General features: G+C 45.4%; 1 protein-coding gene across 1 annotated transcript; it reads left to right on the forward strand.

The window, feature by feature from the left end:
* Positions 1-1,953: 1,953 nt before the first annotated feature.
* LOC128097496 (mucin-16-like) lies at positions 1,954-14,653 on the forward strand. Its single transcript, XM_052718062.1, has 9 exons — positions 1,954-2,837; positions 3,207-3,367; positions 5,066-5,271; positions 7,843-8,000; positions 10,121-10,357; positions 11,973-12,132; positions 12,361-12,475; positions 13,617-13,649; positions 14,601-14,653. Exons 1-9 carry the CDS (start codon positions 1,954-1,956, stop codon positions 14,651-14,653), a joined length of 2,007 nt encoding a protein of 668 aa, XP_052574022.1.
* Positions 14,654-23,296: the final 8,643 nt, after the last annotated feature.

The following is a 23,296-nucleotide window of genomic DNA, read 5'->3' on the forward strand; positions in this document are numbered from 1 at the left end:
CAGAGGGCTGGAGAGACAGCTGAGTCATCATAGAGCACTGTTGCTCTCGAAGAAGACCCGGATTTGATTCCCAGCACCCACATGGTGGCTCACAACTGTCTGTATCTCCAGTTCCAGGGCTTCCAATGCCCCTTTCTCGTTTCTGAGAGCATGGCACACGCATGGTGCGTATACATATAGGAAAACACTAATACACACACAAAAAAAAGTCGGGTGTGGTGGCACACACCTTTCATCCCAGCACTCAGGAGGCAGAGGTAGGTGGATTTCTATGAGTTTGAGGCTCAGCCTGGTCTACATAGAGAGTTTGAAGCCAGCCAGGGTTACATAGAGGGACCCTGTCTCAAATGATATATAAATAAATAACTAAATACAAAGTAGGAGTTGACTGGGGAGATGGTTCAGTGGATAAATTCATTGCCGCCTAGCCTGATAACCTGAGTTCAAACCCAAGAGCCCATGTACATACGTTAGGGGGAGAGGACCAGCTCCTGGAAGGTGTTCTTCTGACTTCCACATGCTCACTACGGCACCCATGTGCAGGGGCACCCACACACATACACACACTGAGTAAGTTTAAAAAAAATAATTACAATAAGAAAATAAAGCAAGATGTGTGATTGGCACCCACTGGTAATCTCAGGACTGGGAAAGTGGAGGCTGGTGGAACAAAAATTTCAAGGTCACCCTCGGTTATGTAGGGAAAGTTGGAGGTGAGTTCAAGCTATAAGAACAACACCCAATAAAGCTGGGCATGGTGCTAAGTACTTATAATCCCAGAATTTAGGAGGCAGAGGCAGGAGGGTGGCCACAGATCCCAGGCCAGTTCAGGTTACAGCATAGGGATTCCTAGTGAGACTCTATCTCAACTTAAAAAAAAGAAAAGAAAAGAAAGAAAAAAAAAAGAAAAGCACTTGTCCAATGTACACAAGGCCTTGAACTTGACCCCCAGCACTGGAAAAATAAAGCATAACTGGTTTCCATTTTTTGCTAACTGGATTCTCACCCACCCTAGAGCAGATGTTAACTGAATGAGACAGTGCCCTGCAGAGTTACAACCTCTCTCTTCTCTGGCATGAAGCAGTTTTTAAAAAAAAGTAATAGTTTTCTTAATTTTTGAGAATTTAACCCATCACCTCCCCTCCCCCCAGCTCCTCCTAGGCCTCTCCTCATTCACTCTGTGTGCTCCTTCTGCTTTTTGGAAGGCACTATCTCGAAGCAGATCTCTTAGTCCTCCGGCACTTAAGATCTTCCCACCCCCACCTCTTGGAACCTTGGGCGAAGGGGGTGTGTTACAGATGCGTCAGCTGGGACTGGGCACTCCAAGGTCACTTCTCTGCATTTTGACCAGTTGTGGCCTTCTGGAATGGTGTCCATCTGCTGCATAAAAAGCTTCTTTGATGAGTGAGAGCTAGGCCAGGAGAGTGAGTGTTTAGAAGGCAGTCAGGAAGCAGGCAGCGGTAGACTCTCCAGCCAGCATCTGAAATGCATCGGGTAGAGCTGGCACACGGCGAGTGTGAGCCTGCTGTGTGGACTGGCTGTGCTGTTGCCGTTATGTTTATTAGATCTCCTTAGTAGGAGACTAGGAGCCTGAGCGTCGGAGAAGAGGAAGGAATGGTAGGTGGGTGACTTTATTTTTTTGCTGTTGTCATTTTTACAGGCAGAGCTTCAGTCTGGGTGCTTGCCTCAGACACGTCTTCCACAAGTGGTCCTCTGCTTAATGGAAAACTGTCCTGCCCGTCTACAAGTTCAAGTCTGCCTCACAATATGAAAGGCCAAAACTCCAAAGGAGAACCCAACAGTTCCTCAATGACCAAAACATCCACATCTAAGTCCCAAGATCAGATGACATCATCTACTCTTCCAGCAACACCCCAGAACAGAAGCACAACAGGGCCCACTGAGCAGATGACCTCAACTGTACACACACCTGTCATGACAATCACTAATGACATGTCACTGTCAGATTCCATGGTGACCTCTACAGTAAAGGAATCGATAGGAACACCCAAAACCACAGTTTTATTCAGCTTGGCCACTTCAGCTGAGACCCCACAACTGAGTCAAACTCCACTCTCATCAACACTGGACACTGTCAGTGACACAAACAAACCTTTATCTGTGACAACTATGACAGTTACAATCACCTCTTCACCAACCACAGCCACCACCCCAAGGACCACTGTTCTAGGCACAGCAACAACTGAGACTCAGGAAAAGGACACTGCAACTGTACCCCCATCCCCAGCAACAACTCCCCCAACCAGCAAGCTACCAGACACACACCACAGCACATTCACACAGGCACCTTCCCAGCCAGCACAGACGGCTTCTGATGTTAGCATGACACCAGAGACAACCGCATCACCACCAAAGTCCACCAACACTGGAATGGAATCATCAGTGTCCCCAAGCCCCGGGGACACAGATAGGACCATGACCACACCTTCCATGGCATTAAGCACACAGGAGGAAGCTATCCCATCATCTGGAACTGGGACACCCACTGATCCTGAGAAGTCAGCTTTAACCTCACCCTCATCAACACTGGACACTGTCAGTGACACAAACAAACCTTTATCTGTGACAACTATGACAGTTACAATCACCTCTTCACCAACCACAGCCACCACCCCAAGGACCACTGTTCTAGGCACAGCAACAACTGAGACTCAGGAAAAGGACACTGCAACTGTACCCCCATCCCTAGCAACAACCCCCACAACCAGCAAGCCACCAGACACACACCACAGCACATTCACACAGGCACCTTCCCAGCCAGCACAGATGGCTTCTGATGTTAGCATGACTCCAGAGACAACCGCATCACCACCAAAGTCCACCAACACTGGAATAGAATCATCAGTGTCCCCAAGCCCCGGGGACACCGATAGGACCCTGATGACACCTTCAATGGCATTAAGCACCCCAGAGGATGCTATCCCATCATCTGGAACAGGGACACCCACTGTTCCTGAGAAGTCAGCTTTAACTCCACCCTCATCAACACTGGACACTGTCAGTGACACAAACAAACCTTTACCTATGACAACTATGACAGTTACAATCACCTCTTCACCAACCACAGCCACCACCCCGAGGACCACTGTTTTAGGCACAGCAACAGCTGAGACTCAGGAAAAGAACACTGCAACTGTACCCCCATCCCTAGCAACAACCCCCACAACCACAGCTATTGTCCTTAGGTCCTCAGAGACAACCAAATCCTCCACTATGATTGGGACCAATCCAGCACCCCCGAACTCTAGCCAGAGTAGTGGTCTGGATGGTGGTGCCTGTGCTTTGGATGAGTATCCAGACAACACCAGAGGTTGTATGTGCAATAATAGCTACTATTCCCACTTGGGTAAGTCTGAATAATCATTCCAGGAAGTCTACTGCTGCTGCTGCTGTTGCTGCTGCTGCTGTTGCTTCCTCTTATTCTTCCTCTTCCTCCTCGTCTTCTTCCTTCTCTTCCTCCTCGTCTTCTTCCTCTTCTGCTTCTTCTTCACTTTCTCCTTTATTTTAATTTTATGTGCATGGATGTAAACATGTAAATAACATGAATCATGCATGTGAACAAACCAGATAAACAGTGGCAAGGGCTAGTGAGGTCATGGAACTCTGAGAAGGCCCAGAGGAACCCTGACCAAAGGAGATGGTGAGACATGAGTATGGGATGAGTGGATCCAGAGGTGGCTGAGCAGATGAGAGGGTCCATCCTGGCCCAGCCCCAGCCCAGCCCCAGCCCCAGCCCCAGAACCCAGGACTTGAACTGCTGTCCAGATAATGATGGGGATTACAGGCTTGTATGGCATGCCCAGCTTTGTACACACACACACACACACACACACACACACACACACACACACACACACACACACACACACACACCAGGGTCTAGCTTCCAGCTTGGAATGAGAGAAAAATTGGAGAATAAACAAATTAACCCCTCAAAACCCCAATCTTGCCAGACAAATTAGAGACACCAGCTGCCTTCACCAAAGTAAATCTGTTTCACTGATGCCCAGGCCAGGCTTCCTTGGTTCCCTGGGGACTTAAAGTTGAAGAGTATGGCAGGAACGAGGAGCCACCTCCTTCTTTTCTTACCTTTCCGGCTCTGCCTCTGGACTTCTTCTAGTCCTCTGTCCACTGGCCCAACTCTCGGTCCACCTGGCTCCAAGGCAGCAACCTCACCTTCCAAACTTTGTTGTTGAGTCAAGGTCTCTTAGTCCAGAACGCTCGGGTCACTGGAGATGCGCTTCAGCTCCTGATGCTCCTGCTTCTGCCTCCTGAATTCTGGGATTATAGGCATCTGCCATCATGCCCTATCTATGTGGCATGGGGACCAAATTATGGCAGGCGGGCTCTCTGCCAATGAAGCTACATTCTCAGCCCCCACACTAGCTCTGAGACCCAGGTAGTAATACCTGGAGAAGAGACTCTAAGGCCTTGTGAGGGCCAGGAATCAGGATCCCACAACACAAGGGATGGCCCTTGGGATCCACTTATGCGAGAATCTGTGTTTAAATAGATTTAATTTTTTTTTTTTTTTTTTGGTGTTTTGAGACAGGGTTTTTCTGTGTAGTCCTGGCTGTCCTGGAACTCACTCTGTAGACCAGGCTGGCCTCAAACTCACAGAAATCCTCCTGCCTCTGTCTCCGGAGTGCTGGGATAAAAGACATGCACTACCATACCCAGATATGTTTACAATTTTAACAACTATTGTGTGTGCATGGTGTGTGTGTGTGTGTGTGTGTGTGTGTGTGTGTGTGTGTGTGTATCAAGGGGCACACATACCATGGTATACATGTGGAGCTCAGAGGACAACTTTGTGAAGTCAGTTCTTTCCTTCCGCCTTTATGGAGGATCTGGGAATTGAACTCAGGTCTCCGCGGCAATCCTTTGCCTACTGAGCCATTTTGCTGGCTGTGTTTAAGGGAGTCTTTATGAGTTGGACCAATATCGCCTCTCATCTTCAACCGCCTGAGAAATAGTATTCCTTCTCATGGCATCATCCCAGGATCCTCAGGAGACCCCGCCCCTGACTCTTGTTCCCCTGCAGAACTATCCAGGGATATAGGGATCCTGCGCTGCAGACCACAGGACATTGAGGTGGTTCTGAGGAGCTGCTTCCTGAAGACTCATCACTGGGTCCTGAAGGACGATGCCTTCTCCAGGTGTTTCAGTATCAATACCATAGAACAGGGTCGCCGGGTCCAGGTCTTCCAGTTGGAGAAGAAGGAAGGGACTTGTGGACTCCACATCTCTGTAAGCTGACCCACAAGGGAAAGGGGAAAGCTGTGGGGGCGGGACTGGGAAGCTATGGGGCGGGGCTAAGAAGCTTGGGGGCGGAACTGGGACAGGAGAGGTTGGGTAACTCTTGACTTGGGTGGACTCAAATCACCAGTCTTGTTGAAGAAAATGGCCAAGCTGTCCCCAGAATGGGAATGCCTTTACACGTGCTGTGTTTGCTGGATTAGGGTATAGGTTCCCAAACTGTCAGCCATGAAACACTTTAAAATAAAAACCACAAACAGTTATTTATTGATTTCTGGCCAAATGCCATGTCTATCAATTCATTTTTAATGGTTCTAATATTGAGAGGTTCTCATTAAGATGAGTAATCCATGGCTCATAGAAGTTAAGGGATTTTCTCAAATTGCAGTATGAACTTGAGGTAATCCTTCTGCCTCAGCCTTGTGAATCCTGGGATTGCATGCTTGCACCAGCATACAGAGACTAGTTTTATAAGCAAAACATAACTCACATAAATAATAGAATGCCCTCAAATAACAACAGTGTGCCTAAAGCCCCAGATCTCTTGGTCAGAACTCATCTCTTTCTTCTCTCTCTCTCTCTCTCTCTTTCTTTCTTTCCAGTGCTAGGGAGACTTAATGTGTGCTAGGCAAACACTCTAAAATTGAGATACATTCCCAGCCCTAGAAGCTGGAATTCCTTTTCAAAATTTGTTTATTTATTTAGAGACAGTCTCACTATGCAGCCTTGGCTGGCACAGAACTCACCATGTAGACCAGGCTGGCTGAAACTCACAGAGATCCACCTACCTCTGCCTCCCAGTGCCACCACACCCTGTCCAGACTTAGAACCTTTTTTTTTTTTTTTTTTTTGGGCCCTGGGTATCCTGGAACTCTCTATGTAGAACAGGTTGGCCTCTGCCTCCCCAGTAATGGGGTTTAAGACATACATCATTACACCCAACTCAGACTTAGAATTCTTCCTTTCTTCCTTTTGGTTTTTCAAGACAGTGTTTCATCGTGTAGCCTTGGCTGTCCTAGAACTAGCTCTGTAGACCAGGTTGACCTCGAACTCACAGAGATCCGCCTGTCTCTGCCTCCAGAGTGCTGGAATTAAAGGTGTGTGCCACCACCAGCTGGCCAGACTTAGAATTCTGTTTTTTTTTTTTTTTTTTTTTTTTCAAAATTTTGTTTTTTTTTACTTTTTTTTTTATTTTTTTTTGGTTTTTCGAGACAGGGTTTCTCTGTGTAGTTTTGCGCCTTTCCTGGAACTCGCTTTGTAGACCAGGCTGGCCTCGAACTCACAGAGATCCGCCTGGCTCTGCCTCCCGAGTGCTGGGATTAAAGGCGTGCGCCACCACCGCCCGGCTGTTTTTTTTTTAATAATTTATTTTATTTTATGTGCATTGGTGTTTTGCCTGCCTGTATGTCTGTGTGAGAGTGTCAGGTCCCCTGGAACTGGAGTTACAGACAGTGTGAGCTGTGTGGATGCTGGGAATTGAACCTGGACCCTCTGGAAGAGCAGTCAGTGCTCTTAACCGTTGAGCCATCTCTCCAGGCCCCAGACGTAGAATTCTTAACAGCTCAGGGATCCTACTTCTTTCCAAGAGATTCCAAAATGCAAATTGACACCTGTAAGCCCAGAATTCAGAAAGCTGAGGCAAGAGGATTGCAAGTCTCAGGACAGCCTGGGCTACAGAGCAAAGGCTCTCCCTGGGCTGGAGAGATGGCTCAGCAATTAAGAGTCCACACTGCAGAGAACCTGAGTTCTTCCAACACCAGCGCCAGCAGCTCACAGTTGTTTAAAATCCAGCTCCCGAGGACATGTTGCCCTCTTCAGGAACCAGCACTGTCAAGCATATACCAGTAGAGTGATACACACGTGTGCATGGTTTTTAAAATAAAATAAGCCTTTAAAATGCTCTCTAAACAACAACCACACTACCACACCAAAAAGAAAAACAGCCCAGATGTGGTGGTGCGTGCAGATAAGCTCAGCACTTGGGAAGCAGAGGCAAAAGAGGGTTCAAGGCCATCCTTGGTTACATAGTTGGAGACTAGTTTGGGCTCCATGGTGCCCTGTTTGAAAATAAAGTAAAATAAAATAACTATTAACACTTAAGAACCATGGAGTAAGAACCTCCATTGGCATCTCTCGGTTCAGTCCCCAGCACTGTATAAACTGGGCACTGTGACACAAACTGTTAACCTTGGCACCAGGGAGGTGAAACCAGGAAGGTCAGGGGTTCAAGACTATCCTCAGCTACATAGTCACAAAGACCAGACTGGTCTACATCTCAAGAAAAGAATCTTAGAACCACAGCATGGGGGTTAAAGTGATGGGCCCTAGAGTCAGTCTGTCAGTCACTTGCTTTGGATATCCTTTAACCTCTCTGAGCCTTATTTTACTCTTTTATAAGTGGGGCCCATAAGGAAGGACTGTGTTCAAGCCACAGTACCAAGCTCAAAGAACTTCAGCTACTGCTTTTATTCAAACAAACACCTTGTTGCCAGAGAGGATGGGAGAAAGTGTTTACCCCAGGGACTTATGGGTTATGTCTGCTCACCTACCTCTCTTTTCTAGACCAACGTCAGCCATGCCCTGCACTCTCTGGACGTGCACTTTGAACAGGCTCTCCCTGGCTCTCCCAACACTGGCTTCAGAGTGCTCCACTTCAGCTGCGCATACCCCCTGGTGGTGAATGTCAGCAAGCCTGTCTCCTACCAGGAGGCCTCCATTCCGTGAGTTAGGTCCACTCAGTCATTCCGTGAGTTAGGTCCATTCCGACAGTTAGGTCCACTGTCTCTGCAGCTAGGCCCTAGGCCACCCCTGAGTTCTCATTGCTACCTCTAATCTAGCCCAAGACTCAACACTCTCGAGAAATCGGCCCTCAAGCTCGCCCATCATATGTAAGCACCTCTTACACGGAGGGAGAAACAAGATACTTCTGGGAAGAGATGCGTTATGGGTTGCTTATGTAAACGGCCATGGAGTCAGAGAGCTGCTGAGGTCGGGGGCCCTACGATTTGGCACTTCAACTGTTGTGTCGTCCATGAGGACGTTAACAGGCTTGCTCCTCCCCTGGCCGTCTTTTCTTTCTTTCTTTTTTTTTTTTTTTTTTCTAAAAGATTTATTTAATATGTATACAGTGTTCTGCCTGCATGTATGCCTGCAGGCCAGAAGAGGGCACCAGTTCTCATTATAGATGGTTGTGAACCACCATGTGGTTGCTGGGAATTGAACTCAGGACCTCTGGAAGAGCAACCAGTGCTCTTAACCGCTGAGCCATCTCTCCAGTCCCTTTTCTTTCTTTTATACTTGTTTATCATACGTGTGGGTCACGTGCACGAGTCTGGTCTCTATTTTCATGTCATCAGGCATGGCAGCAAGCGCCTTTTTACCCACTGAGGCATGACTCATCTTTTTCTTTTCTCTTTCTTAGTACATGTTTGTACAGTGTGTGCTAGTTCATGTACATGTGTGTCCGTGTGTATGTGGGTGTGTGTGTAGGTCAGAGGACAACCTCTGGTATTCCTTAATCATGCTCCACCTTATTTATTTATCTATTTATTTATCTTTCGTTTTTTGAGATAGGGTCTCTCTACATAGCCCTGGCTGTCCTGGAACTCACCATGTAGACCAAGCTGGCCTCGAACTCACAGAGAGCTACCTTCCTCTGCCTCCTGAGTGCCGGGATTAAAGAAGTGTGCTACCACACCGGATTGTTTATTTTTAAATTCAATTTTGGATTATTTTTATTTTATGCGTATGAGTCTTTTTCCTGCATGCATGTCTGTGCACCAAGTGTGTGTCTGGTGCCCACGGAGGACAGAAGAAGGCGATGGATTCTCTGCAACTGGAGTTGCAAACCATCGTGAGATACCCTGTGGGTGCTGGGAATCGATCTTGGGTCCTCTGGGAGAGCATCCAGTGCTCTTAACCTCACAACCATCTCTCCAGCCCCTATTTATTTATTTAATTGGAACATTTTATAGGTTGTTTTTTTTTAAAAAAAGATTTATTTATTTATTTATTATGTATACAGTGTTCTGCCTGCAGGCCAGAAGAGGGTGCCAGATCTCATTACAGATGGTTGTGAGCCACCATGTGATGCTGGGAATTGAACTCATGACCTCTGGAAGAACAGCCAATGCTCTTAACTGCTGAGCCATCTCTCCAGTCCGATTTTATAGGTTTATATCGACTATAAAGTAAGACTTTGCATGGAAATAGATTCTCGGGGCAATAGTCTATTTGACCCTATTCTCACCTGTTTCCCAAGCCACCAGACTTGAGTGAGTCTGAAGTTATAGAAGGCTCTGTAACAGGCCTGTCTTACTGCTCACATTCCTCTGTGCACACCTTGCTCCTTCTGAGAGCAACTCTCCTGGGCCTCTGTCCCAGGGTGCAGAGAGCAAACGCTTTTCCTGATTGTGGCGGACACTCTTAAGTGTTCTCCAAGACCCAAACTCTCCTCTCTGCCAGTAGTTAAAAGACTTTATTCTGAGAAAGAACATGGGTGACCCCCAAATACTACTTCACCATAAAGTCCCATCCTACCACAGATGGTGACCACGTGGAAGCTGTATCACAGAGTCCCCTCCTTTATTCTTTGAGGCAGAGTCTCCCATTGGCCTCAAACTCACCAAATAGGACTAGCCTGGTCAACCAACAAGCCCTAGGGGTCTGCCTGTCTCTCCAGTAGTAAGATCACAAGCATGTCATTGTGCCTGGGCTTTTTAACATGGTTATGGGGCTGGATCTCAAGTCTTCATGCTGTATATAGTAAAGTACCTTACCCACCCCCTTCCCTCTGAGGTTTCCTGGTGAGGGACTCACTCTTGTTCCTCTCTGGCTATAGCACCATCCACATCCCCAGTACGGGAGAGACCGTCATCACCCTGAGCATCTTCACAGACTCTCATCTCTCTGCTCCACTCAAGAACAGTACAGCTCCTGTGGGCATGCCCCTCTATGTGGTCCTCAAGTCCACCAACAGTGATCCTAACCGATTTGCCCTGGTGGCTAATGAGGTTTTTGCCAATACTGATCCCTCCAACACAGTGACTAAAGCCACATATCATTTTGTGAAGGGAAGGTAAGGACCAATCAGGCCCCAGCTCTTGGACTGTGACTCTTACAGGTACTTTTGTTCCCATCAGCATAGACTCTCATTTTTTTCTGTATCCCTGGCAAACAAAATGGGGGAGGAAGGAAGGGATCGGTGAATGTTTGTTGAGTGAATGCATTCAGCCCCATTTTACAGATGAGTAAACTGAGGCTTGGGAAAATTAAAACCTGCTCAAGATCTCACAGCTAATAGATGACATTCATTTCTTCTATTCTTTTCCTCAAACAATTATTGAGGGCTTATGATGAAATAAAAAAAGTAACATTAACATGTCAGAGTGCCTTATGCTATGCTGTGTATTGAAGTACATTACATGTAATAGCTAACAACAGCTAATAATTTAGTTATTTATAAATAATAGTATTTATTTCATGCCAGGTGTAGTTTGAGTCACATCATACTTATCAGTTAATTTAAATCTTATAGCACACTATGACATAGTTATATTTTGATTCCCATCTTACACAAGGAGAAACTGAGGCTCCGTTAAGTGCTTGGGAGGTGTCAAGTGTTGAGCACACTAGGAGAAGAGCAGGTTTTGTTCGTATCGGGTATGGTGGCCTCTGCCCCAAATCCAAGTGCTTGGGAGGCTGAGGCAGGGGAATTACCTAGAGTATCAGGCTAGCCAAGTAAGACAGCAAGACCCTATTTAAAGAAAATAATTATAAACTAAATAAAAAACTTGGTATGGTGGTGCATGGCTGTAACCTAAGCACTCAGAAGGTAGAGGCAGGGGGATTGAGAATTAAGGGCTAGCTAGCTTCAGCTACATAGAGAATTCCAGGTCAGCCTGGGCATACCTAAGATCCTGACTCAAAATGAGAGAGAGAGAGAGAGAGGCTTCTCACTTGTATATCACAGTTCATTAATATTGACAACAGTTTTTGTAGAAGCACAGTGGGTTACTCATCAGTTTACAACTCACAAAACAGTCCCACAAAGGATCCTTTCCTCCACCGCACAGGTGAGAGGTCAGAGGGCTCAGAGTTTGTCCGAGGACTGCTCACGCTCAGTCTGGCCCCAGAACACACTGCTGCGTTTTTCCTTGTGTGTAATTAATTAGCTTTCCCTCTGCTCCAAACCTGAGGATCCACCTAACTTCTCTGAACCTAAGTTTCCTCCTTGTTTAAAAAGAAAGGGCAGGGAAGTTCGGGGCTGGAGAGATGGCTCAGCAGTTAGAAGCACCAGCTGCTCTTGCAGAGGCCCTGGGTTGGGTTCCTAGCACCCACATGAAGTTACCACCATCTGTAACCCCGGTTCCAGGGGATGGAACAACACCCCGTTCTGACCTCTGTAGGCACTGTACTCCCGTGGTGCACAAACACACATACAGTCAGACACCGACAGGCGTAAAATAAAATAATAAACATTTAAAAATGGGGAGCAGTCAAAAGCATGGTCTCCCTCAGAATACGGATGTGGGGATGAAATTAAACAATCGATGTAAAGTTAGCTCTTATAGGAGACCCAACACCCACAATTACAGAGAACAAGTGAAAGTGACAGAAACCAACCTTTGTGGTTGACCCCTTGGGCCCCAAACCTGGGTCCCAAAGATGCATGCCAGGCCTTCTCCCTGCAGCTGTCCAGTCCAGGGCCGGCTGCTCCAGGACTTGAGCAACGGGGCCTCCACACAAGTGACACTGGCCTTCACTCTGTCACGATTCTTGAATAGTGACACACTCTACCTACATGCCCAAGTGACCCTCTGTGACAAGCAAGCGTCCCGCCCATGCCAACCGGTGAGTGGGGCTCCTGAAGCCCAGCCATGCAGCTGGGACTGGACCAAGGGCGGTGTGATTGTGTGCTGGTCTCGTTCTCCAGGGACTGGGCTTGGGGGAAGATTTAAAGGTGGACTTTGAAGCCCTAGATCTTGTAGATGGAAACGGGTGAACTGACGTGGGTTGTGGGGCAGTGGAACACGAGTCTGAGGTGCCGGGGAAAGTCCCCACCTGTCTTGTCACCCACAGTCTTGCAGTGGGAAGAATCCTCGGAGGAGAAATTCACCCTGGGCCTCTCGGGCTAAGACCCGTCTGGAAGATGGTGATAGCAAGTGGATCGTATTTGGACCTCTCCGAATAAGCGGTACATGGACGGATCATTTGTGGGGCTTCCCCGGCTCCTCTGCCAAGACCCTCCCAATCTCTTGTTCTGGGACCCTGAGCTTTCACCGAGTCCCCCTCACCTTGATATCTTCCCACTCTTCCCCTAAGCCCAGTCTCCTCCCTGAGCCCACATTCTCCTCGGCGGGAGGCAAGTCCTTGCAACCACCCCGGGCTGCTTTCACTCACCGTAGTTTCTTTGCCTGTTACTGTGGGAAAAAATACACATGCAGAAGCAACTTCAGGTTTACTGTGGCTCATGCTTCAAGGGTACAGTCCATTGTGTCAGGGATTCATGGAGGCAGGGGCTTGCTGGCTTTGGTCACATGACATCTGCAGCCAGGAAGCAGAGAGCCTGAACACATGCCAGTGCTCAAGCTTACTGTGTGCATCTTCTGCAGCTCAGGATCCTCTGCCCAGAGAACTGGTGGCTTCCCTACAGTTAATTAAGATGGGTCTTCCCACATCAACTAATGTAATCAAGGTACTCCCACACAGGCATACCCAGAGATCCATCTTCCAGGTGACTAGATTCTGCCGGGTTGACACTAACCAATCATGCCACTCATTTAAGTCTGAGCTATCTTCATCTCTCGCATCTCTCTAAAGAAATTTAAGATTTTATGTGTATGGGTGTTTTGTCTGCGGGTATGTCTGTGTACCACATGTGTGCCTGGTGTCGACTTGAGGCCAGAAAAGGGCATTCGATCCCCTGGAATTGGAGTCACAGATAGTTGTGAGCCACTATGTAGGCACTGGGAATCGAACCTGCCTCTTCTGAGAGAGCATTCAGTGCTCTTGACTGCTGAGCCATCGCTCCAGCCCCTCAGGCACTCTGTCTCCTTTCCTGTCACATCAACTCACTCTTCTCAGGCTGTCTTTCCTGCCAGCCTCTACTGGGTCATTCTTCGTGGCCCGGAACACTCTCTCCTCTCTATTCTGTAAGAGTCCTTTCACCCCACGCTTTAGGTGAAGTCCAGAAGTATCATCTCCCCCTTCCGAGTCCCAGCTTCCAAAATCAGCCCGCCTCCTTTGTCCAGTCCCGATGGAATGGTGGGTGAGTGCTGGCCACGTCTGGTTTGAGGGGCACTTTGAACTCAATCTCTGTTTTCATGTGGTTGCAGCACCCAGAGCCTCCAGCAGCAGGAGCGGAGCAGGTCAGTACAAGGGGACTGCTGTAGAGATAAGTTCTCATGTTACACAACTCAGGCTGGTGTAATTCTGGATACTGTTTCTTCTCAGAGCTATGTGACCAAGAAGTCAATTAATCTCTCCGAGTCTCAGCTGCAGTATATGGCAGAGTAACTGTGAGACTGTTGCCTTATCTGGCCTCAAAAATCTGAAACTACCCAGAAATGACTCAGAGTGAGGGTCGAAGGTTTCAAATGCACCGGGCACAGTGGAGCATGCCTGAGCCCAGAAGTTTAGAGCCAGCCTGTGCAAGATAGTGAGATCCTACTCAACACAAAAGCCAGATGTGGTGGCTTACCCTGTAATCCCAGCACTTAGGAGATGCAAGCAGGAGAATTAGGTGTTTAGAGCCATCCTTGGCTACAGAGCAAGTTTGAAGCCAGCCTGGACTATGTGTCTCGAAGAAAAAAAGAAAAAACCATGGTGTCCTCAGTAACACTCCCAACTGAGGTTGTTCAGTGAGTAAAGGTGCTCGCTGCTGAGCGTGATGACATGAGGGGTTTCAGCCCTGGTACCCATATATGGAAGGAGAGAACCCAGGAAAGTTGTTCTCTGACCTCCATGTGGACACCATGACATGCACACACAAAATAAATAATATAAATAAATGTAATCAAAAGAAATTTAAAAGGTCTCATACACTCTGAGAGCTCCTCAAAGCCCATTTTTAAACATTTACTTTATTTCAAATTATGGGTATATGTGTGTGTAGGATATGCACATGAGTGCTGGCACCCGTGGAGGCCAGAGGTGTCAGGACCGCCCCGGAACTGAAGTTAGACTATCGTGAGCTGTCCGACGTGGGTGCCGGGAACCACGCTGAGGTCCTCTGCGGGAGCAGGGTGTGCTCTTAACTGCTGAGCCATCTCTCCAGGCCCCTCAGTCCTGTTTTGTAACCATTGCTTTCTTTCCAGCAGGAGCCTGGATGTCCATCTTGCTCTTGATGGTGATAGGCTGGATGCTGGACTAAAACCTGGTCCAGCCTCCGCACTCCAACACGACTGCTTAGAGTTTAGTTCATTTGCCTGAGCCGAGGGTGGAGCAGTGGAAGATTTGAGGAGAGGCAAGTAGCGTGGCCTCTGTTAGGTACCACAGAAGCTGGGCGTGGATCAGTGTGCAGCCCAACATTGGGAGGAATGTGGCCGCTGCACAGTGTGGTGTGCTCTCATCACGTGGCCTGGCTCTGCAACTCTTACGGGAGGGTGTGTGTTTAGACCGCTCAATATGATGGGGGAAAGTAGAGAGTTTATGGCCAATAAACACAAGGAATTCTACTTTTTTCTGATATCCATCTGTATAATTTGACCACAATGCTTCAGTGCTCCAGGTCAATGGGCTGAAGGATTGGAAAGGGTGGGGAGGTGTGTGTGGGGGGGGAGGGGAGACAGGGGGCAGGGGGTGGGGGACGTTGACAGTCACTTTATCCCCTTGAGGCTTCATCTCCACACATGTAAAATGAAAGTGTTTGACCAGATGACCTCTGCTTCAGCAGGGGAATCATTCCCAGGAAGTCCTTAGTCAGCTGACCCTACTTTCTCTTTCTTTTTTCCTGCAAAATGGCCCAGACTGTTCAGTTCCAGGATGAGAGTTAAATGCATTTATATAACAGTGTGCGAGCCTTTTCCTCCCATGCCTTGGTTATTCTTGGCCTCCTTAGGCCTCCTTTCCCAGGTGAGAGTGATAGAGCAACAGTGTTCGTGAAGTTTTCATGAAGTCGTCCCAAACCGGACTCTCCCTAGGACCACGTCATACCCCGGGGATTCACTGACAAACTTAAAGACAGGGTGGACAACTGGTGCAAGTAGACCGTGGACCAGGAAACAGGACCCATTTTAGACATTAACAGACAGGCAAGCCGGGCAAGGCTGTGTGCACTTGGAATCCCAGCCTCCTGGAGACTGAGGTTGGAGGATTATTCTGAGTTTGACCCCAGCCTGGGTTATATAATCAAGGCCCTGTCTCAAATAAATAAACAGACATATACACAAAACACCCCAAAATGACTGAAAGTGTTGCTCAGTGATAGAGCACTTGCACAGCATAGACAAGGCCTTGAGTTTGATTCCCAAAACAGCAATAAAGTCATACGAATCCCAAACATACATACAAACTCCAAGAAAAAAAAACAGAAAATAGGAGCTAGGTACCATGGTGCCTGTTTGTAATCTCAGCGCTTGAGAGATGGAGTGGGAGTTAGGAAGATCGGGAGTTCAAGGTCATCCTCAGCTACATAATGAGTTTGCTAGCCTGGGCTTCAGGGAACCTTGCCTCAAATAGCAAACTCAAGAAGTATTGAAAGCTGGGCGGCAGTGGTGGCACATACCTTTAATCCCAGCACTCGGTAGGAGAGGCAAGTGGATCTCTATGAGTTCAAGGCCAGCCTGGCCTACAGAGCAAGTTCCAGGACAGCCAGGGCTACACAGAGAAACCCTGTCTTGAAAAAAACAAACACAAAACAAACAATGAAGTTCAATTCAGCATTCTTTTTTCTATTTATTTAGAGAATAAGCACGTGCGTGCACAACGTGGGTAGTTTTGCCACAGGACAGCACCTGGAGGTCAGAGAACAAATAGGTGGAGTCAGTTATCTTCCACCGTTCTGTGGGTCCCAGGGGTCAAATCAGCTGTCAGGCTTGCACAGAGTGCTCTACCCACTGAGCCGTCTGGACATTCCTCTCAGGTCCTTTTGAAACAGGGTTTCATTATGTGGATCAGGCTGGGCTTGAACTCGCTATACTGCTGTCTCAACCTTGAGTGTGAACATCGCAAGCTTGCACCACTGAAGTTGACTCTTCCCGTTCTCTCTGGTTAAATGAGAACGTTGTATTTAACTGAATCTAACATTTAAAACATTTATGAGTATGAGTGTTTTTGTTTGTTTTTAGATGAGGTCTCCTGATGTAGCCCTGGCTGTCCTGGAATTTACTATATAGACAAAGCTGACCTCAAATTCAGAGATCTGCCTGCCTCTGAGTGTTTGGCCTGCGTGTGTGCTTGGTGCCTATTGTTTGATGTTGGGTCCTAGGTGCCGCAGTAGAGACAGAAGCTCACCAAGATGCTAAGCCTTCTTTTTCTGAAGAAGCAGAGAGGACACTGTCGCAGGCTTTCTCTGGGCCACCAACCAGCTCCCAAATAAGGACACAGAGACTTATTATTAGTTATGAATGCTCAGCCTTATCTTATGCTTGTCCCACTAGCTGTTATAACTTGTTTTAACCTGTTTCCCCTCATCTGCATTTTGCCTGGGGCTTTTTGCCTTTCTTTCATTCTGCATGTCCTACTTTCCTGCTTCCTCCATGTCTGGCAGGCTGGCAGCTGCCTGGCTGGCCCCAGACATCTCCCTCTCTTTCTCCCTTGTTCTCTCCTCCCTTTGGTTTTCCTTCTAGATCCCTCCTCCTACTTATTCTCTCTTCCTGCCAGTCCCATCTATCCCTTTACTGCCTAGCTGTTGACCATTCAGCTTTATTAGACCAATCAGGTGCCTTAGGCAGGCAAAGCAACACGTCTTTACATCGCTAAACAAATGCAGCATAAACAAATGCAATGTATTTTTACATAGTTAAAGTAATATTCTGAAACCACACAGGCTTCTTGGAAAACACTGACACTCAGCTAGCTCACTCCTGTTACTTTATTCAAACATATACAAGGTTAACAGGGGCTGAGAAAGGTTCCAACTACCAAAGTCACACCAAAGGTGCAATCTACCAAGCCATAATCAAAAGTAAGCACTCCAGGTCTGCCAGGAGTGTCTCAGGACCAAGGTCAGTGCAGCTGCAAACTCTCATGTAACACCAAGCGCAGACTCTCCAGAGAAACAACTCTTCAAAGTTTACACAGTCTCCAAACAATTTCTCAGCCTCTACTGATTAACCAGATATTGCTGTCCTGGAGGTCCAGCCTCCAAACAATGCAGGTTTTGTTTAAAAAAAAAAAAAAAAAGGCTTTTATAATCTGAGGGGTTAGGAAAGGAACACACAGGTTCTAACTGCAACCTTCTTTAGTCTCATGTTAAATCCTCTCTCTTTGCTCTGAATCTCTTTTGTTCTTTACAGCTATATATATCCAACAGACCCTTTCATGTTGAATATAGGAGTTACATTTTAAGGTCACATCTCATTTGATAAAACAGAGTCATCCTGACAACATGCACGTAATAAATCTTAGCTTCCTAAGTGGTGGGCTGCCGCTTCAAAGAAAGAACCAGTCATTGCTATCTTTATAGAGAGATAGCTTCATAAAACTAAACTTTTGAGGAGTCTAAGAAAAATAAGGAATTTGTGCATATATCCTCTATTTCTAACTGTAGTAACATTTTAAACAAACGTTTTGTGATTAATAGAAATGCCAGGCTTTCTTGGATTCTCTGTCATAAATGCTTTGGTTGGAACTCAGATTTACCTTAAATATTCTAATATAAGTCCACTTAGCATGTTCCAAGGCATAGTGACATTAAAAGCATTTTAAATCTTATATATATATATATATATATATATATATATATATATATATATTTTTTTTTTTTTTTTTTTTTTTTTTTTTTCAGGGCTGGGGACCAAACCCAGGGCCTTGTGCTTGCTAGGCAAGCGCTCTACCACTGAGCTAAATCCCCAACCCCAAAATATATTTTTTTGTCCTGCGTGTAACTTTTAATTATCTAAAAGTATCTGCAGCCCTCATTAGGGACTACAGAGTCAAGTTATCTTCTGTGGCCTTGACTAGTCAGAATCGACGCTCAAAGTCGAGGTGAAGAACGGTGCAAGGACTAAATCATTTGCCCCCTAGCAACAATCGGGCTTTACGACGTAGCCAGGTAGCTCAGTATGTCTTTGTGAGCTGGACTGCTTTTTCTGGGAAATGTTCACCTTAAAAGCCATTAGCAAGGCACCTGGCCTAATCCGAAGTTACTTTGAAGCTTTAAATCAGCTAATGGTATACAGCTGTCTTAGCGCTGGGGCGGTACAGCCATTTTCCTATGCCAGCCTGAGCTATGATATAAAACAGGCCATAAGTGTCTCACGGTTCTCGTGGAACAACAGGCCTGGTCATGAAACATATCCTAGTACTATTTTTATTCATCAAAATTATACAGCTTAAGGAGAAATCATCTTCTTGACCATCCACAGATATAAATGTGCCCAGTAGATGGACTATATTCATGAGATGAACACATTATAATATAGGCAGTGGGAGACTCTCCACACCGTATACATAGTAGCAGCAAACATACAGGAACACAACAGAAGCAAAATAAATTCTGGAGTCTGTATTCTTGTAAACCTTTCTTGAGCAAGATGTAGGTGGACACTTTTCTCTGTCCCATTCAGAGGCTTAATATTAATTACAAACTGTTTGGTCTATGGCTCAGGCTTCTTGGTAGCTAGCTCTTACATGTTAAATTAACCCATTTCTATTAATCTATATATTTCCATGTGGCCATGGAGTTACCAGTCTGCTGGCATGTTGCTCCTTTGGCAGTGGCTAGCATCTGCTTCAACTCCACCCTCTTCTCTCTGTATCTCTCTTGAATTTCCCACTTCGCACTGTTCTGCCTTACCATAGGCCATAGCAGCTGTGGAATGGTCTTTCTACACTGTGAATGAGTTGCTACTGTTGGTTAATAAATAAAGCTGTTTGGCCAGTGGTGAGACAGAATGAGGTTAGGTCGTACATTCAAACTGAAGATGAAGAAGGGTGGAGTCAGGGCAGACACCAGCCCACCACCCAAGGAGCAACATACCAGCAGACCAGTAACCTCACAGCCACTCAGCAACACATAGATTAATAGAAGTGGGTTAATTTAAGATGAAAGAGCTAGCTATCAAGAAGCCTGAGCCATAGACCAAACAGTTTGTAATTAATATTAAGCCTCTGAGTGATTATTGTATCAAAACAGCTGCTGCCCAGCTGGGACTGGGCAAGACCAAGAAACTTCAGTCTACAATTGGCGCCCACGGTGGGGCATTGATCCACATAGACCTGAAAAACCTTTTAAAAAGATTCTGAATGCACAGAAACAGAGCCAAGAGCAGCTTCCTAGTTCATGTCTGTCATGTGGGGCTCAGTACAGAGACTCTGTGGCATTCATGCGGCATTCAAGCTTGAGCACATAATGGCAGATTCTCGCCATGGTACACAGAGACATCTCCAAGACAAGCAGCACAGACTTAGCTTTTGCTATAAGGTTTCTGGGCTACACACTTTGTGGTGGAGGCATAGACCCACTGCTTCCCAGAGTTGGTGGTAAGCATAGCTCCCAGAGCTGATGGTAAACATACCTACACTATGTCAAAAAACTGAGTGAGCCCGAGCCATCAGCCAAAACCACAGCTTTGGTCCTACCCACACAGTTTAACAATTTAAAAACTCTCCTGGTCAGAAAAAGATCACAGATAAGCAATAGGACAGATTTAGATGGAAAAAAAAATCTCTAAACAGTTTACAATGTGTGTAAAAATGTACATAGGCTTGGAAGAGAAAGGAAAAGGAGTATAGGCAGCTATATAAAGAAATAAATAGTTTTAAAAAACAAAGTCTTTAAAGAGACAGTAAAAGTAATATAAAAGAAATAAGCCACGTAAAGATGGGAAATAAAAAGTCTGGATTATGTATAGTATTGTGTTTTCTTTGAACTTTTTGACTGTTAATGAGCTAACTGCAGAAAAGACATTTGATTGTAAAGGCTGCTAAGTTAAACTAACATATATATCTTAAAGGTATCTTGACTTCAAAATTTGTGTCTAAGGATATGTTGCTTTGGAAAAGAGGTTCTGCTGTTGTTTCCACAGAAGATGAGAAGTTGTGGATTCCTTCCAGATTAATAGGGTTCCATCAAGGAAGACCCCCTGAGATGTCCCCAATGGGAATGATGGCTCAGATGATCTAACATCCAGAACATCTTCAAGGCAACTGGCTAAGATGATGCAGCCTCACAGAGTGCTACAGCCAAGATTTAACCATAATTCTAAAATTTCTCAGGATCCCCATAATATTGCCAGTGCCCCCAATCAGCAGGAAGTAGTATGAAAAGCTATACCCAAATTCCCAAAATATTGTTTATGAATGTTTGTTTTTATTTAAAGGATGTTGATTATAAATGCAATCTCTTTCTAAAGACAAAAGGGGGATATGATATCGAAATGATAAAAAAAGATAGATTATTGAATCTACTTTGATCCAAAAAACAAGTGTTAATCTCAAAATACTTTACATTGATATGCATTTGATTTATTGATACAAATTTAAGGTCAATTTTGTTATATTGTATGTATATTTCTACTCTTGTTTAAGGTGTTATGTTTATGCAACTCATTTAAAATTGTAATATATCATTAAGAAATACAGATTAACAGTTCATCATCTATGATAATAAAACTTACAGTCATGTTAGTTTTCTAGATATACAAAGATATATTGTAATTAGGTAGGTAATCTCCAAACATTTCAAAGACATACAGAATATGGCATTTAAAATATTTTAAGAACTTAGACTTTTCTGGACAATGAGACACGTCTGCTCTTGGCAGCACCAATTACTTCAAAGAAGATGATGGGCATTGAAGAAACTCATTATAGAGTTTGCTTACAATATGGAAAAGGCTAACCATTTGGGCAAGAAACTGCTCTCGCCTGGACTGCTTGTGGTGATATTGTGTTCCCCAAAATATTGTGTACCCTAATAAACTTATCTGGAGTCAGAGAACAGAACAGCCACTAGATACAGAGGCCAGAAAATGGTGGCACACATGCCTTTAATCCTAGCATTCCGAAGGCAGAGATCCATCCAGATTGCTGTGAGTTCAAAACCACACTGGTAACAGCCAGGCATGATGACTCACGCCTTTAATCCCAGGAAGTGGTGGCAGAAAGGTATATAAGGCATGAAAACCAGGAACTAGAGCTGATTAAGCTTTTAGGCTTTTGAGCTGCACAGTTCAGCTGAGAGGCATCCAGTCTGAGGAAACAGGATCAGCTGAGGAATTGGCAAGGTGAGATAGCTGTGGCTTGTTCTGCTTCTCTGATCTTTCAACAGTCACCCCAATACCTAGCTCCAGGTTTGTTTTTATTAATAAGACCTAAGATTTGTGCTCCAATATGTTATATAAATTGGACATGCAGGACCCATGGGAAAATGACCACTGAACTTTGCCAAAACAGGGTGAGATGGTCCTTCAGCCTCCTGCTTCAAAGAAGAAACTGCCAGACATCCTTCAGGACACAGAGAAAAGCAACTGATGAACTTTGTCAATAGGCAAGACAATCCTTCAAATTTCTTGCTTCACTGAAAAGTATACCAGAGACTCTAGGTCTGTAGGGTGAAGATAGATGCCCCAATGTTACAGAGGAACTTTGGGTGGCTGTCCAGGTAGCCAGATGTCTCTGTCATTTCTAGAATTTTGGAAGCTGCTTACAATTCACTTCCTATTTACTTATGTAATATTATATCTTTCTGGGGTCTTTGATGGAGTTGAAGACTAGATAGTTATAATTATAGTTTTCCTTGGTTGTAATAAAAGGTAAATTAGATATGAAACTTTAGTCTCACAAATATAGGATAGATGATAGAATATTTTCTTTAATTTTGCTAAATACAAATAAACTAGATATTGTCATTATAATTCTTGCTTGATAACTCTTTTTTTAAATTATTATTTATTTATTTTTGTTTTATGTACATTGGTGTTTTGCCTGCACATGGGTGTCGGGTCCCCTGGAACTGGAGTTACAGACAGTTGTGAGCTGTCATGTGGGTGCTGGGGATTGAATCCAGGTCCTCTGGAAGAGCAGTCAGTGCTCTAAACCAATGAGCCATCTCTCCAGCCTGATAACTCTTTTATTATATGTAATTTTCTATATTTAAATGAAAACTTTCCTTTTTGATTAGACAGAAAAGGGGAAGTGATGTGGGATGGCCTTTCTGTATGCTCTGAATATGTGTTGCTACTGTTGGTTAATAAATAAAGCTATTTGGCCAATGGTGCGGCAGAAAAAGGTTAGGGCAGACACCAGCCCACTGCCCAAGGAGCAACATACCAGCAGACTGGTAAGACCACGGCCACGGGGCCATACATAGATTAATAGAAGTGGGTTAATTTAAGATGAAAGAGCTAGCTATCAAGAAGCCTGAGCCATAGACCAGTTTGTAATTAATATTAAGCCTGAGTGATTATTTTATAAAAACGGCTGCTGTCCAGGTGGGACTGGGTCAGATCGAGAAACTTCAATCTCCAGGGAGACAATCCCATCAGAGAGTTGAACTTCTGGAGGGCTGACACCTTAAATATTAGTTGCCACCTGCTGTTATTCTGACATATCTCTAGGTTATCAGCAATCAAAACATAGCAAAGGCTTTACTGAAACATTTCTCTCTAAGACAGACACAAAGGCTTTACTATACATTTCACTTAAAGCCAGACATAAAGGCTTTACTTACATATCACTACAGGTGCCTGCAGAGGCCAAAGGAGGGAGCTGGATCCCCTGGAACTGGAGTTATAATCAGTTGGGAGCTATAGTGTAGGTGTTAGGAACCAAATCCCAATCCTCTGTAAGAGCAGCAAGTGCTCTTTACCACTGAGCCATCTCTCCAGTCCCAAATCTAGTCTTTTTACTT

This window comes from Peromyscus californicus, unplaced genomic scaffold (genome assembly GCF_007827085.1).
Source record: "Peromyscus californicus insignis strain IS unplaced genomic scaffold, ASM782708v3 Scaffold_5__1_contigs__length_169319896, whole genome shotgun sequence".
NCBI lineage: Eukaryota > Metazoa > Chordata > Mammalia > Rodentia > Cricetidae > Peromyscus > Peromyscus californicus.